The 17,498-nt window shown below is 40.3% G+C and overlaps 1 protein-coding gene across 1 annotated transcript in view; it reads left to right on the forward strand.

Annotated features, from left to right (window-relative positions):
- DAW1 (dynein assembly factor with WD repeats 1) overlaps window positions 1-17,498 on the forward strand; it is a 43,170-nt gene that overhangs the window by 1,647 nt on the left and 24,025 nt on the right. Inside the window, exons 2-6 of the mRNA XM_007519322.3 lie at window positions 10,330-10,402; window positions 11,474-11,618; window positions 14,050-14,108; window positions 15,665-15,787; window positions 16,292-16,391. Coding sequence (XP_007519384.2) covers window positions 10,330-10,402; window positions 11,474-11,618; window positions 14,050-14,108; window positions 15,665-15,787; window positions 16,292-16,391 — 500 coding nt within the window. The remainder of the gene's footprint in view (window positions 1-10,329; window positions 10,403-11,473; window positions 11,619-14,049; window positions 14,109-15,664; window positions 15,788-16,291; window positions 16,392-17,498) is intronic.

Raw genomic sequence — 17,498 nt, forward strand, 5'->3', positions numbered from 1 at the left:
TATAATATTTATCACCACCCAAAAGTTTCTATGCTATTTACATTGCAAATGTTTGCCTCTTTCCCACAATTTTAAACTCTACGAGAATGAAAAAAGATCTTGTCACTTTCTTTCTCTGCTTTTGAAAGGGCAGTTATCTTCTCTCTTTTCTAATTTTTCTTTTCTTTTGGGAAGAATAGGGTTTTGTTTTTGTTTTGTTTGTTTTTCCACTATGCTTTTACCATTGGGACTCCATGCCTACTTGATTCTGCCTCCCCTAGTAGATCCTCTTTCTTTCTTTCTTTCTTTCTTTCTTTCTTTCTTTCTTTCTTTCTTCAAGTAGAAGATGAAAGACAGAAAGGGTGACAAGAGAGAGAAAGAAGGGCACCACCATACCACTGCTTCACCATTTTTGCAGTTTCTCCATTGTGTGGTGACCAGTGGCTCAAACCCAAGTCACCCTTTCCCATGCTTTTCTGGGTGAGCCATGTCTTGGTCTAAACCTTGTGTCTTTTGTTTGCTGTTGTAATCTCAGAGTTAGAATTCCTGGGATATGAGAGACATTCATTGTTTACTGAATGACTGCATACATCAATCAATGCATCTCACTAATGAGGTCAGTCCAGGTGTGGAAGTTGTTGTGAACAGATGTTTAAAATCTGAAGGGATGATGCTTCTCTTCCTACAGGAGTGGACCTGGGCAGCACCTTCCTCCAAGGTGAAGTTAACATGTCTATTGAAGACACTTCTACCCTCTACTTTTAGAGACCATTCCCCCCTTTTTTAAATGTTCTTTTTCCTTTTTCTCCTTTAATAGGAACAGAGAGAAATAGGGAGCTGGAGGTGGAGAGGGAGAGAGAGAGAGAGAGGCAGAGGGAGAGGGAGAGGAAGAAGGAGAGGGAGGGAGGGAGGGAGGGTGGGAGAGAGAGAGAGAGAGAAAGAGAGAGAGAGAGAGAGAGACCTGCGGCACTTCTCCATCACCTGTGAATTTCCACTCAGCATTTGGGGACAGGTGGGGAGATTTGAGCTGGGGTTCTCAAGCATGATAATGTGTGCGTTCTACTGGTTGTGCTACTACCCAAACCCTATCTAAGTACTCTCATATTCATGAATAAATGAGTGCATGTAAGGACATTAGTGTTTGCCAGTGTGCTAAGTAAAATGGCTTTACCATTTGAGAATTGTGAATGGGTCAGGCAGGTGATCATTGAGGTCTTACCACATTCTAAAAATTCATGGTTCTTATTAACAACCCTTGGTTTCCATAAGTTATAGACTCATGTGTGCGGCTCCTGTATAGTTGTCCTATAATGAGGGCATATCCTCACGCTAGATGCTTAGCTTCTGAATTCTGATCTTTGGTGATCAGTAGGCTACATAGGCTTCCCAGGTACTGTGGAACAGCAAGTGGGTGTAACAATAACAGTATCAGAAAAAAAAAAATCTTTCATCACTGAATCATGCCCATGCTACTTTTAATTCCCTTTGTGTGTAAAACAATTTGTTTCACTTCCTAATGCTCTCATTTCATTCCACCCACTTTCTTTTGAATAAAATATAGGCCAAGAACACTCTCTCATTGGCATCCAATGATTTATACTTCTCTCGATCTAAATTCCTGATGATAAATACTCATAGCAGTAATATGGTGAATCAAACACGGTGCATTCCCTTTTTATCTTGGTCACATTAATTCACAGACTGCGACTTGCCAGGGGTAGGTGTTAATGTGTACTTTTCAGCTGACTCAGTGCAATAACCTTTGTCTTTTATTTATTATGTGCAATCCTCCAATTCTTTGGCCAGATGGATAAGCATTAATTAACTGCATTAGTCCTTAATAAACCTCAACTAAACTGGATAATATCCTGAGCACTTTACAGTTTTCTATTGGAACAAGAGCTGGTAAGAAGTATTTACATGTTTTGAAACTGTTAGCACATTGCAACATTTTGGGGGTAGAAACTTCTTACCTAAATATTTCAGGAATTATACCTGCATTGTATAATAAATAGTTTAAAAACTAGCTAGAATGGTGCATATTAAGATAGCATGGGAAGCAGTCACTGAAGAGGACCGTGTAGTTCTCAGAGTGTATTTGTTTTCTTCCCCTCATAGCCTCTTGCTAATATTGGAGTTCAGTAACTGTGGGTGAATGTATTAGCTTGGGTGTTCTGCCACAGGGAAGCAGTTAAAAGTACGTGTTTCAGACCATTCATTTGGTTTCCCATTGGGCAACAACCCAACTATTTGTTAGTAGTTGACTTAAGGACTTTTGGTATTTTAAATTTTTTCAGTTGAAACTAGAAAGCTGTAAATTAAGAGAATAGAATCTTGATTATTTGATTGCTTATTTTGTAATGCATCTTTTTAGAATATTAGATTATCCTGTGTAGGCTGTCAACTGATGTTACAATTCTTTCCCACCTTTCTTTGAGTGTATTGTCCTTTCTCTTGAGGAGTGTCTTCACAAGGCATAATTTAGCTTTTACTTTACATATTTTACATACATGATTATGATTATATTACTTTTCAATTGTTTATGTAGCATTTATTTACTCAGCTATTGTTTGCTTCTCTCAATACAAAAATAGTGTTTAATGAGTGCATTTTTTTTATAAAGCAAGAAAACTGAAGTGTCAGAATAGCAAAGAGATAGTTGTTAATGGTAGTGATGCCTTAAGTAGTAATAAACCTTTCACATTTAAAATCTTTTAAGGGTTTATTGTTTTGAGGAAATGCTGATTTACAAGACTGATATCACAGTTTCACGTTTCCCGAGACATACACTTTATTCACCACCTAGATTTTGTCTCCTTACACCACAAATAGAAGACTTAGCCCTCTTCACATTTTCCTTCTGAAACCTTGGACCTGCTGAAGTAGATCACAATTTACTAATATTCTATAATTTTAGTAGTGCTTGACAATAGCCTCATGGTATTCTGAATCTTTAAGAGTTTACTCTAATATATTGATCTCTCTCATTTTCTTTGATTGTTCTTCATGTTCTTATTTTTACACTTCTGCCAACAGTGTGTGTGTGAAGATGCCCATTTCCTCAGCCTTGTTAATATTGAATGTTACCCAACTGGTGTGAAACTTGGGCTGGGTGTGGTGTATTGCATCAAAACAAAGACTCTGGGAGTGACAGGGAGAGAGGGATGGAGAAAGGTTTTGGGGCCCTGCTGCATGATGGTTAAAAAAAGGTCTAAGTTGGGGGGCCGGGTGGTGGCACACCTGGTTGAGCACACATGTTATAATGTGCTAGGACTCAGGTTAGAGGCCCCGGTCTCCACCTGTGGGGGGGAAAGCTTTGCAAGTGGTGAAGCAGGGCTGCAGGTGTCTCTCTGTCTCTCCCTCTCTCCCACCCCCTTCCCTCTTGATTTCTGATCGTCTCTATCCAATAAATAAAGATAATAAGAAAATATAAAAAAAGGGTCTAAGTTGGGGGTGAAGATGTTTTGCAGATGTCTGTGGGTAGATGAGAAATTGTTCCTATGTGTCAACAGCTGTATTAAAAACCACTAATCCTCCAATCAAATGATTTGTCAATCTCTGTTACCTCTGTGGCAGAATTTACATTTTATTTCAGACAAATCTTTCATTTTTCAATTATTAACTGTTGGTTCATACCATGCCTGGAATATCAATTATAAACACCAAGAAATAAATGTGTTGCATTGTTTAGATAATTTTTTTTCAATATTAGCATCCCTAATCCACCTAGAATATACTTTTGTGCAATGTGTGGTAAAAATACTATTTTATTTTTATTTTTTAATTATCTTTATTTATTGGATAAAGACAGCCAGAAATCTTGAGGATAGGGGAAGATAGAGAGGGACAGTGACAGAGAGACACCTGTAGCTCTTCTTTACCACTGATGAAGCTTACCCCCTGCAGGTGGGGACTGGGGGCTCGAACCTGGGTCCTTGTGTGCTGTAACATGTGCTGTCAACCAGGTGCGCCACACATGGCCCCCAATTTTATTTCATTTTTTTCAAAATCCAACTAATTCTTCCATCACCACTTATGAATACAAGTAATCTTTTTTATCACTAATTTGAATCATTACCTTCACTTTATTATCAGATACCATATATAGCTTATTCTGTTATACGGAATTAATTTTGTATCAGAACCATTATTTCTTTAGTTTTATTTATTCATTTTTTTTAAAGATAGAAACAGAGAAATTGAGAAGCAAGGGAAAGATAGGGAGAGAGACACCTGCAGCACTGCTTCATTGCTCATGAAGTTCCTCCCCTTGCAGGTGGGACTGAAGATTGTACCCATGTCCTTGCACACTCTAACATGTACGTTCTACCAGGTGTGCCACTGTCCAGCCCCAGAACCATTCTTTATTGTCTTACAGTTTGTTACAGTATTTGGTAGATTTTCAATGTTCTAAAATAAAGTTATTATAATTAATTTTCCTATATAAATTGATCTGACATTTTTCAAAGCATTGTGTTTTTTCATGCAGAGATGAATCTCTTCTTAAACTGCAGTTGTCTTTTATATCCAGCAGTACAGCTAGTCATACCCACTTTTGGCAGTTTTAAATTGAGACATTTACTATACAGTAAAAAATGCAATCTTTTTTATTATCTTTATTTATTTTTATTTTTAAAACTATATTTATTTATTTCCCCTTTTGTTGCCCTTGTTTTTTTCATTGTTGTTGTAGTTATTGTCATTAATGTCATCGTTGTTGGATAGGACAGAGAGAAATGGAGAGAGGAGGGGAAGACAGAGAGAGGGAGAGAAAGACACCTGCAGACCTGCTTCACCGCCTGTGAAGCGACTCCCCTGCAGGTGGGGAGCCGGGGTCTGGGGTCTCGAGCCAGGATTCTCATGCCTGTCCTTGCACTTCGCGCCACGTACACTTAATCCACTTCGCTACCGCCCAACCCCCTATCTTTATTTATTTATTTATTAGATAGAGACAGCCAGAAACTGAGAGAGAAGGGGGTGATAGAGAGAGAGAGACAGAGAGACACCTGCAGCCCTGCTTTACCACTTGTGAAGGTTTCCCCCTCCAAGTGGGGACCAGGGACTTGAACCTGGGTCCTTGCGCACTGTGATGTACTTAACCATGTGCGCCACCACCTGACCCCAAAAGATATTATCATTTTATTTATTTATTTATTCATTCATTCATTCATTTATTTATTTACCAGAGCACTGTTCAGCTCTGGTTTACGGTGATGCGGGGGACTGAACCTGGGACTTTGGAGCCTCAGGCATGAGAGTCTATGCAGAACCATAATGCTGTCTACCCTCCGCCCAATGCAATCTTTTTTTAAATCTCATCTTCCTTTGTCAGTGTAACTATTACCTACTTCCAGTCCTAGTTTTTTATATTTATTTTTAATTTATATATTTATATTTATTTATTTTCCCTTTTGTTGCCCTTGTTTTTTATTGTTGTTGTAATTATTGTTGTTGTTACCGTCATTGTTAGCTAGGACAGAGAGAAATGGAGAGAGGAGGGGAAGACAGAGAGGGAGAGAGAAGGATAGACACTTGCAGACCTGCTTTACCGCCTGTGAAGAGACTCCCCTGAAGGTGGGGAACTGAGTCGCTCCAACCGGGATACTTATGCTGGTCTTTGCGCTTCGCACCACAGTGCTTAACCCACTGTGCTACCGCCTAACTCCCTGTATTTATTTTTATAAGCTTCACAGCATTGTTTGTAGAACATAACATAGATTTCAGAGAGATTTAATTGTGTTAATGATAGCGACATTTTGCTAAAAAGTTAAATGTGGCAGAAACAGCCTACGTTCACTCTAAAGAAAGTAGGACAGTATTTGCAGTGTCTGACTTGCTGCTGTGTCTATTTTACTTTGTAATGTTTGCCTCTTTGACCAGAATGTGGTTTCAAATTCCTGGTACAAAAGAATTACTTTTCCTTTTGTCAAAAATAAAACTACATTAAACTAACCTATTAGTTATGGTTGGTAGCCTGTTATGTTGGATATTTTGATGTTTGTTTTGCTTCTGTTTTTTTTTTTTTTTGAAATTATTATTTGACAGGACAGAGAGGAGAGAGACTGGGGGGGGAGACAGAGAGACATCTGCATTAATTGCTTTACTGCTTGTGAAGCTTCCCCCCTGCAGGTCCAAACCTGAGTTCTTGCACATGGAAACGCGAACTTAACCAGGTGCATCACCCCCCCCCCCCGGGTTTCTGCTTTATTGATCATTGAAGACAGCTGGAATTATTTTTCTGTTGGAAAAAAATTCGCACTTTGGGGGTCGGGCTGTGGTGCACCGGGTTAAGAGCACATAATATGAAGCACAAGGATCTGTATAAGAATCCTGGTTCAAGCCCCTGGCTTCCTACATGACATATTGTGTGTGTGGAGGGTCACTTCACAAGTGGTTAAGCAGGTCTGTAGGTGTTTTTCTCTCCCCATCTGTAACCCCTGTCCTCTCTCAATTTCTCTCTGTCCTATCCAATTAAAAAAAAGGGGGGAATGGTTTCCAGGAGCAGTGGATTTGTAGTGCAGGCACTGAGCCCCAGTGATAACCCTGGAGGAAAAAAAAATGCTCTTAATCACATAGTAGCTAAATGTTTCAACTTAGGATAAATGCTAAGAGGAAGCTTTTCTGAGGCTACCCCTGTGTGTCTGCAGGAGTGGTGGCTTTTCCTGAGAAGGAAACACACGGCAGGGGCAGGACTGCTAGCAGAGAGACTGCGCTTGTTAGACATGCGGGTGAGGCAAGTGCATCTCTAGAACTCAGAGGAGGTGTCGGCAGGAGAGCTAGCTCCACGTGGAAACCGCCCGCATGCTGATGGTTACTGAGGCTGTGGGGATGACTGAATTTATAGACTGCAGAAGGCAGAGTGAGGAGACAATCCCTGAATCTGAACACTACAGGTATTTAAAAATCAGGCAAAAGTGGAGGAATCAACAGAGTATATTGAGTCAGACATTGCACATATATATCAAAAGACTGAATATGATGGTGAAAGGCAGGTGCCATTTTGAGAGAAAAAAAAAAAAAGAAAGAAAAGGAAGCCAGAATGGAGAAGGTGCATATTACACTAACTTTTTTTGAAGTATTGCTTGTACTTGAACCTGTCTGGCTAAATCACGTGCCTTCCATGTATACATCCTTAAGACTCTTTCTGAGGGAAGCTGAGTGGTGATGCACCTGGTTAAGTGCATGTATTACTATGCACAAGGACTCAGGTTCAAGCCTCTGGTCCCTATCTGCAGAGGGGAAGCTTCATGAGTAGTGAAGTTGTGCTGCAGGTCTCTCTCTCTCTCTCTCTCCTCAGTTTCTCTCTGTTCTATCAAATAAAGTTTAAATAAAATATGTATAACATGGGAAAGTTACTTGATTTTGAAAAAGAAAAAAAAGACTCCTTCTGAGGAAGGTCCTCCTGGGAGTATAAAGACACATACACATCTGTCTTCTCTCAAAGATACTTCAGTCTCACTGACAAGGAAAGGCAATAGATGCAACTCAACTAATATAAGGAGACCATGAAGTCTATCATGGAGTCTATCATAGTAATAGCTAAATACCAGACACTAGTCAGTTAGATTTTGTATTATTATCTATAGACAAGAATATTGATTGTGTTTTTTATGATAGAGATTGCAAGATGGGGAGGGAGGGAGGGAGAGAGAGAGAGAGAGACTACAGCACCCATATTTCCTTCAATATGGCAGGGGCCAGACTCAAACCTGGACCACACACATGGCAAAGCAGTGTTCTGTCCAAGTGAGCTATTCCATCCGCCCAGATGAGAATACTGAAATACAAAAGAGATTGTTTGTATAATGAAATAAGAAGCCAAGATGGAAATCCAGTATGTTTGATGCCAAGAACAGGTCTTTCTGGACATTCAGTGGGATCCTAGCCAAGGGAAAGCCCAGTGATGTGAGCGTGTTTTTAAGCAGGAAGCACATGTAGCACAGGCCTGGCCTGCAGAGTGTCAGCTATACACATAACTTAGGTCTTGACTGTGTTATGATATCGACATTTTGCCTATATCACGAGAGTATGTTTCACTTTCAGTTTTATTTAAGGACATTCCTAACAAAATGGTAAAATTTTAATGAAGTGAGAGACTGACAAATGACTGCACGGCCCCTGGATGATGGAATAGAACATACTCAGCTTCTGCATGCTGACGTTAGTTGTCTTGAGAGACTGAGAGAAATAGAAAGGGACAGAAGGGGAGAGGGGGAGAGAAAGAGAGACACTGGTGACATTGTACCACCTTTCACGAAGCTTTCCCTCTGCAGGTGGAGACTGGGGTCCTTGCACATGGTGACCTATGTGCTGCTTGGTGCACCACCACCTGGCCCAGGGAAGTCTTGATCCCCTGCAAATCTGTTTGGACAGGCCACCACATTGTTGAGATTTCGCATGTAGATTCTGGTCCACTTTCCTGGCCCTTAGTTACAGCAGAAGTTTATTTATGTATTGGTTTATTTGAGCCCTTGCAATGTTATTTTCACCCACTTTGTTTACCTGGTGCTGCTCAGATTCCTGTCTGTCCCCCTGCTGGTGCCACCTGCAGGGATAGAATTTTGCTTATGGTCAAGGGGTGACCTTGTGAGTGACCTTCCCTCCATTTGCATAGTGTCACTGGGTTCCCTTTTGGGATCATGGGGCATGCCACTGCATCTGGTGAAGCTACCCGGTGAAAATCAGGGAGACTATTTTTTTGGTTCCTAATTGTGGAGGAGAGGCTGGGACATTCTAGGACATCACTGCTGTCCCTTTACAGGTGGCTGTGAGCTGGAGACTTGGGACTTAGCTGGTGCAGCTGTGGAGGATTAGACGGCTGGCCTACTTCCAGATGAGGAGCAGAGATAGAGACACTTGCTGCTGTGGAAGTCAGAGTGCCGCTGAGACCTGGCTCATGTAGTGCACACGGCCCAGGGCTGCCCCAGAGAGGAGGCCTGCCCACAAGGTGCCATGCTGGAGAAGGGTTCCAGGGTCCTCCTCAATTGATTCTTTGATGTTGCCTTTCCTGATCCTTTCCTCATAGAAACCACACTTCATTGTCACTGTCTATAGCCTATACTTTTTTTTTGGGGGGGTGTTCTAGGGGGAAAACCTCTCTGGTCCCCAGTTTGCAGTGATATGGGAAATAAAAGTAAAATATGAGGAACTCATCAAAGTCATGATGCCTGCTATCACCTAGTCTTCTACCCAACTTTGTTTTATTTTCACTTATTTTAGATAATCGGAGAAGCAGAGGCAGAGAGGCTTTGTGAAAGACCACACCCCTAGAGCTCCCTTCAGTGCAGTAAGGGCTGGGTTTGAACCCGAGTCATACACATGGAAAAACAGCAATCTATCCACGTGGGTAATTTCACTGGCCCTTCACTCAACTTTAAATGACAGCACTGCCTGATTTCAAGTTCTAGAGTTCTATTTGGAGGAGGAACCTGGGAAAAGGAGTTCTTACAGTCTTGTGTTGATCTCAAATATCATTGCATATGCTTTATGTTGGAAAAATTAAAGACACAGGAAAATAAAAATAAACAAACTCTTTATGGAGAGCAGAAGGTAGAATGTCTAGCTTCTGTAATGGCTTCTCCACTGGACATGGGCATTGGCAGGTGAATCTACACCCCCAGCCCATTTCTGTCTTTCCTTAGTGGGGCAGGGCTCTGGAGAGGCGTGGATCCAGGCCACATTGGTGAGGTCGTCTACCCAGGGAAGTCAGGTTGACGTCATGGTGGCATCTGCAGCTTGGTGGCTGAAAAACATCAAAATGTAAAGCAATAGAAATTGTTTAATAATCAGGAACCTAAAGGGAAAAGTAGAGCAGATGAGATTTGGGGTCTTCATGTTGGAAGAAGCTGGGAAGTCTATTTTAGGTCTATTCCAAGGGGCCTGTGACTTTACTAGTTTTTCCTGGGCCCAACAGCTAACATGGAGGTGGGCTAAAAGTATTGTCTGGGGAGATGGTGTCAGAGTTGGGAATAGGATGAGAATGCTGGATTAGGCAAGAGAGTAGCTCCCAAATATGGGAGAAGTATATAAATACTGTTAACTGTAAACCCTATTGATCTGACTTAGGACCCATGCCTATTCACATCTGCTTCCCATAAAGATCTTTGGTCCATGCTCCCAGAGGGGTAAAGAATAGGAAACCTTCCAGTGGAGGGGATGGGACACAGTACTCTGGTGGTGGGAAATGTATGGAACTTTACCTCTTTTATCCCCAAATCTTATTGATCATTATTAAATCACTAATAAAAAAGTGAAAAAAAAAGAAAAAATTCTGTTGGAGTAGTTTGTTATTCTTAGGCATTTTATAACTGGTCCCTTCCTCCTCCTCCTCCTCTTTCTCCTCTTTTACAGGAATTATGTTGGAATATGAAAAGGGAGGGGAGTTAAAGACCAAAGCCATAGACTTGCTTGATCTCAACCCCAGGTAAGGCAGCCACAGAATGACACAAGCGTTTCTTACCCCGAATCTTTTTATGAAAATCCCCACATAAGTTGATGTGTGGGAGGGAGAGCCATATAAATGGTAGACCATACTTACTAAAGACTAACTGATGTTCTGTGGTACATCATTTCCTGTTCATCTCAGTGGGTTATTTGCTGAATGAGGAGGCAGTGGGGGAAAAAAAAAGATTTTTTTTGTCCCTTTTTTTTCTTTCTAAAGAGATTTTAAAGAAAAATAAACCTTTTGGCTTGGGTCAGTTTTTAGAAAAGTTGTGAAGACAGAGTTCTTGTATACCCAGTCCCCAGATTTGTCTATTATTAATGATTTAGACAATGGTAGCCCATATGTTTATCAGTGTGTCATTAATTAATTAATGTACAGTGCACAGGATTTACACACCAGAGGCCCCGGGTTCAAGCCCTCAAATCACCAACAGCCAGAACTGATTGGAACTGTGGTCAAAAAATAAAAATAATGATGGAGGAGATAGCATAATGCTTATGCTAACGGATTCTCATGCCTGAGACTCTAAGGTCTCAGGTTCAATCCCCCCAGCATCACCATAAACCAGAGCTCTACTAAAAAAATCTAAATATTAGTGCCAGGTGGTTGCGTACCTGGTTAAGTGCTCACATTACAGTGTGTAAGGACCCAGGTTCAAGCCCCTGGCCCCTACCTGCAAGAAGAAAGTATCATGAGTGGTGAAACATGTCTGAAGGTGTCTCTCTGTATCTCCCTCTCTATCTCCTCTTCCCTCTCAATTTCTCTGTCTTTATCTAATAATAAGTAAAGTATTTTTTAAAAATCCCTAAATAAATAAATAAATAAATAACCTGACCAAAAAAGATAGCTTACAGGGCAGAGGCATCTACCCTGTGGACTGGAGCACTGTTACCACATGAGAATACTATGGCACCAGGGCAAATCCCTTTAGGGATCCAGGGCTGACACTGGACCTTGTTGCATGGCAAGGTATGGGCCCTACCTGATAAAGGGCTTCTCCAACTCTTGCAGTTCTTGGCATAGAAATCAATCCTTCTTTGTGAATTTCAGCACTGACATCAATGCCTTAGTTGAAGAAATAAAGGAAGCAGAACCTCTGATCACAGCTTCTCGGACCGAACAAGTAAAACTCTTAATACAGAGGTTACAGGATAAACTCCGACAGAACAGCAACCACAAATTCTACCTTTTTAAGGTATTGAGTTTTTCAAAAACACTAAGGGGAAGAACTTCATTGACTTATCACTGCTCTATGAATTTGAAGCGAAATACACAGCTTGTTTTTTCTTTGCTTCAGTGTTTCACATCTGTTTGGTGAGACAAAAATTCAGTAAATATTTGTTGACTGAATGAACCATCTTTCATTTTTTTTTCCCTTAACATTCATTTTTTGAGAGGTTAAATAAAGACTTGTATTGAGCTTAGGCCTTTATAGTGATGACTTTACATGATATTTAAGACTTTTATTGAAAAACTAAGTTTTTATGCATTTAAAATAACCTGAAAGAGTCGTGTTTCACAAGTACAGCTAGATTTACAGTTCACCGCTTCCCTGTGAACTAAGCTCTGGAAATGAATGACTGATCTGGTTTACATAAAAATTTTAGTGCTGATATATTTTCTCTATGTTTTAATCAAAATAAAATTTTAGGGTACTGTATTTGTGTTTATGGTCATTTAGAAATTTAAGAACAACTTTACATACTTTTTTGAGTTTTCTGTATTTATTTTTAATATGAGAGAGAAAAGAGAAGTGGTTAGAGCACTATTGGACTCTGGCTGACAGTGGTGTTGATTGAACCTCCAGCCCCTGGGTCCTCAGCCATGCATGCTGGTGCTCTAATAGGCTGAGCTATCTCCCCAGCTCTCCGAAACAATTAAAACATTTTCTTTATTTTTATTTTTTTATCTTTATTTATTTATTTTTTATCATTGGATAGAGACAGAAATTGAGAGGGAGGAGAGAGAGGTAGAGATAGAGATAGATAGAGAGAGGGAGGGAGAGAGAGAGAGAGGCACCTTAGTCCTGCTTCACCATTTGTGAAGCAGCTTTCCCCCTGCAGATGGGGACCAGGGGCTTGAACCTGGGTCCTTGTACACTGTAATGTGTGCACTTAACCAGGTGCGCCACCGCCTGTCCCCTCAAACATTTTCAATATTTATTAGTTTTTCTAGAATTGCTTCACTTTACACTATTTTTTGTGACTTAAATATTACCAGATGTAATATTTTATATTTTTATCCTATTCTATAATATTACCAGATGTAATATTTTATATTTTTATCCTGTTCTATCTGATACACAATCTCCAATCTTTCGTGTTGTGTTTATCCACTCAGCTTCTGAAAAAGGAAGAGGTTATTCTCTCCCAGCAGGTGGCAGTATTTCACTTCGCATATGAGTTCTGTTGTTTCGCCTTGTACTTTTACCCTTCAAAGGGACAATTTTTAATAGTGAAAGAGAATACTTTGACTTTTTTTTTTAATTTTCTTTTTTGCCTCCAGGGTTATCACTGGAGCTCAGTGCTGACACTATGAATCCACTGGTCCTGGTGGCCATTTCTTCACCTACTTCTCTACCTGCTCCTCCTTCTCCTCCTCCTTCTATTTTTTCCTTCTCTCCTCTCCTATTTTCTCTTCTCTTTCTTTTTCTATTCTATTCAATAAGACAGAGAGAAATTGAGAGGCAAGGAGTAGATAGAGAAGGAGAGAACCTGGGTCCTTGTGCAGGTCCCTCTGCGCAGCACTCCGTGTGCTTAACCGGTGCTACCGCCTGCTCCCAAGAGAATACTTTTCATACTTACACTCTAGGCAGCGGACAAAACTGCGTCTGTCTAAACCTAGCCAATATATATTTTTAAATTTTATTTTATTTATTTATTTATTTATTTATTTTCCCTTTTGTTGCCTTTGTAGTTTTTATTGTTGCTGTTGTTATTTATGTCGTTGTTGTTGGATAGGACAGAAAGAAATGGAGAGAGGAGGGGAAGACAGAGAGGGGGAGAGAAAGACAGACACTTGCAGACCTGCTTCACCGCCTGTGATGCGACTTCACTGCAGGTGGGGGAGCCGGGGGCTCGAACTGGGATTCTTACGCAGGTCCTTGTGCTTTGCGCCACATGCGCTTAACCCGCTGCGCTACTGCCCGACTCCCTAGCCAATAATTTTTATCTGTATAGGGAATGAAAAATAAATAAGAAAGATTCTGAGACGAAAGGGAATTTTAGGATCAAAAGTAATCACACATTGTAAAGCCTATATTTGAAAAGCCAATTAGTATATTTTCTATGTACACTGTTCAAATGTTCAAATCGCCACTAAATCTGTATAAGAAAAGTTCCAGCCATTGTTATCTGGTACTTTATATAATAGCCATAATTTACCTTAGTGATCAATTAGTGAAAACCACAGGTCCAATTATATGTTCATGAATATCATTAATTACCAATTGTACTATTGGGTTTTAAAATGTAAGGTACAGTGTGTATTTTTTTTTTCTGATTTGCCCTGATCCTGGATGTTGCCCGTTTGTTATGTACAATTAAGATACACTGGAATGTCCTCATCAGTTTGAAATTGAAATTACAGAATTAAACTCATGTTTTTTTGTTTTTTTTTCACGGAAGGTTCTCAGAGCTCACATATTGCCACTGACCAATGCTGCCCTTAACAAATCAGGCTCGTGGTAAGGTTCTCATTTTAGATTTTATTTTTAAAAACTTCACTAAACTTGTTTTAGGTTCAAAGAAAAAATTGAACAGAAGGCAAAGTGATTTCTCATAGACTCCCTGCCCCATCATTCTCAGCTTCCTCCAGGAACCATGCATTCGTTAGAGTGATTTAATCTCCTCTTATTTTGTTCAACACAACCACTAAACTGACATCATCCACTGAGAATGCTGTTCCTGGGAACTCAGCATTGAGAGACTAAGCTAGAAATGAAAGTGAGTAAGGGATAAAGAAGTGACGAAGCAGGGATGTTTATTTCTCATCACACAGGCATGCCCCACTCCACCGAAGCTTTGCTTTTAGGTCAGAACAAAGTGGCAGAAGCTGTTAGAAGATGTCTCTCACCCTCTCTATCTCCCCATCCCCTCTTGATTTCTGACTGTCTCTATCCAATAAATAAATAAAGATAATAATAGTTTTTTAAAAAAAGATGAACTTCACAGAGAACAGTAGGACTGTGTCTTCACCAGCAGTTGTTTTCTTGTCTTTTTGATGATGCCTTTTCCAGAAGGTGTGTGGTAGCATCTTGGTTATCTCATTGTGGCTTTTGACCTTTGTTCTCTGACAATAAGGGATGCTGGGCATCTTTCTTAAGTGCCCCTTCATCATGCCTTTTTTAAAGAGAGGTATTTATATAGATCCTCTACTCATTTTTAATTAGGATGTTGGTTTATCTTATTGTTGTATTCTTTCACTTTTTTTCCTTATCTTTTCTTCTCTCTTCTATCCTTTTTCCAGTTTCTATAAGAAAGGAGACAAATGGTCCAAGACCCATTAGAAGATGGTTGTGTTTATTCAGGAAACCATATAGAGGCAGTGGAGGTGGTGGGAAGTGGTTCTACATGAGATCTAATTGAGATGGCCCTGACAAAAGTTAGGAAGATTGTAGACATGAAAGAAAGAGATGAATCCAGGTTGGCACTACATTATTGAGATATGCTCTAGAGTCCCAGAAAATGTACCATTAAAATAATTTTTTTTATGTTATAGAATTATCTGGCAATATCACTTTTTATGTCATCACCGCCTTTTGAGTTTGCAATAAAATTAGAAAATTTCCAGGTCAGGGGCCTGGGTGAGTATACAGATTTCAGTGCACAAAGATGCAGGTTCAAGCCACTGGCCTCCACATGCAAGTGAAAACTTTAGAAATGATGAAACAGTGCTTCAGGTGTTACTTCTCCCTTTCCCTCCCTCTCCCTCTCCCTCTCCCTCTCCCTCTCTCTCTCTCTCTCCCTCCCTCTCCCTCCATTTCCTCCTTTCCTCTCAACTTCTGTCTCTAGCCAAAATAAATTAATAAAATATTTTAAAAAGAGAAAATAATTAAGTTTTTAAAAGTTTTTCTAAGTCAGAAGACTTAAGATATTGTTCCCAATGTAACCATTTGCTCTACACACATACTTTTTCATTGTGAAAAGTAGAATAAATGGACTTATTATCCTGCAAGTAGAAAACATGATCTTTGCTATATATGGTGAGAACCTTGGGGTTGATTTCTCTCGCCTGTGTTAGCTTTATCACAGGAAGCTATGATCGAACGTGCAAACTCTGGGACACTGCTTCTGGAGAGGAACTTCACACTCTGGAAGGACACAAGAATGTGGTATATGCCATAGCATTCAACAACCCTTACGGGTAAGCAGATATAAGTCCATGAATCCATGTGCTCATCCTTCCTTCCGTCTATTTGGAAAGAAGGAAAAGAAAGTATTAAAATGTACTCAGTGCTTAATACATGCATTGGAACCCTTTTAAATACCTCTCCTTCAGGGCAGTAGTTTACTCACAGAAAGTTCAAATGTACTTCCTAGGATTACACAGCAGGAGATGAGTTGGAATTCCAGCTCAAGCAAGGCTGACTCTTGTCCTTAGACAGGCCCTTCAGGTTGGTTAGTGTTTATAGCAGCAGGCTGGTGAAAAAGTAAGTGACACAGGGGGTGGACAAAGTGTGTGGCTACATATATTCTGAGGAGAGTTGAAATTGGTCCCCTGAAACATACACAGTCTTGTAAGCCAGCACTACTTCAATAACGAGAAGTGCGTATCTGCATGGACAACAATGTATTAATCACTCTTCTTTCAATTCACTGGGTTGTATTAACCTTGTTTTCACAAATCCACATTTCTCTTTAATTTTAGGGACAAAATTGCTACTGGGTCCTTTGATAAGACTTGTAAACTGTGGAGCGCAGAAACAGGAAAATGTTACCATACCTTTCGGGGTCACACAGCAGAAATAGTGAGTATACTTCTCTTATCCTATTATTTTGCAGTTTTATTGTATATCTTATGTCTTTCTTTTTCTTCTTTTAAATAATTATTTTATTAGTTATTGAATAATGATTGACTAGAATGTGGGGTAAGAGGGGTACAGTTCCACAAAATTCCCACCACCAGAGTTCCATATCCCCTCTCCTCCACTAGAAGTTTCCCTATTCTTTATCCCTCTGGGAGTATGAACCAAAGATCTTTATGGGGAGCAGAAGGTGGGAAATCTGGCTTCTGTAATTGCTTCTCCACTGGACATGGACATTGGCATGTCGATCTGTACCCCTGGCCTTCTTTTATCCTTACCTAGTGGGGTAGGGCTCTGGAGTGGTGTGGTTCCTGGACACATTGGTGAGGTCGTCTGCCCAGGGAAGTCAGGTTGGCATCCTGGTAGCATCTGCATCTTGGTGGCTGAAAAGCAGTAAGATATAAAACAGGACAATTTTTTAACTAATCAGGCACCTAAAGGTGAAAGTGTAGCAGATAAAATTTGGGGTCTTTATGTTGGTAGGAGCTAGGAATTCTATTTTAGGTATATTCCAAGGTGTCTTGCCTTTTCTTTCTTTTTCTTTTGGTGCCCTTGTTGTTTTATCGTCGTTGTGGTTATTATTGTTGTTATTGATGTTATTGTTGGATAGAATAGAGAAAAATCGAGAAAGGAGGGGAAGACAGAAAAGGGACAGAAAGACAGACACCTGCAGACGTGCTTCACCGCCTGTGAAGCGACTCCCCTGCAGGTGGGGAGCTGGGGGCTTGAACCAGGATCCTTACGCCGGTCCTTGCGCTTTGTGCCACATGGCCGAATTTTACCTTTTCTAACTTAACTCTTGAGAAAATGTTTGGGACAATTCAGGGTTTCCAGAAACTGGAGCAGCAGGTGAAGCTTTCCTCTATCCCTCCTCTTCCCATAAGACACCCTAAGTGTCTCTGAGTCCACAGGCCCTGGTAGGTGGTCTATTTTTTTTTTTAGAACCAGAGAACCTACACTGGTAAAGCATTGCTTTTTCTTTACTGGATTCCACTGTTGGTCCTTCCCTCACAGATCACTGTGATTTCCCCTTATTCCTAGTCTTTTTTA

The sequence above is a fragment of the Erinaceus europaeus genome, chromosome 7, assembly GCF_950295315.1.
Source record: "Erinaceus europaeus chromosome 7, mEriEur2.1, whole genome shotgun sequence".
NCBI classification, from domain to species: domain Eukaryota; kingdom Metazoa; phylum Chordata; class Mammalia; order Eulipotyphla; family Erinaceidae; genus Erinaceus; species Erinaceus europaeus.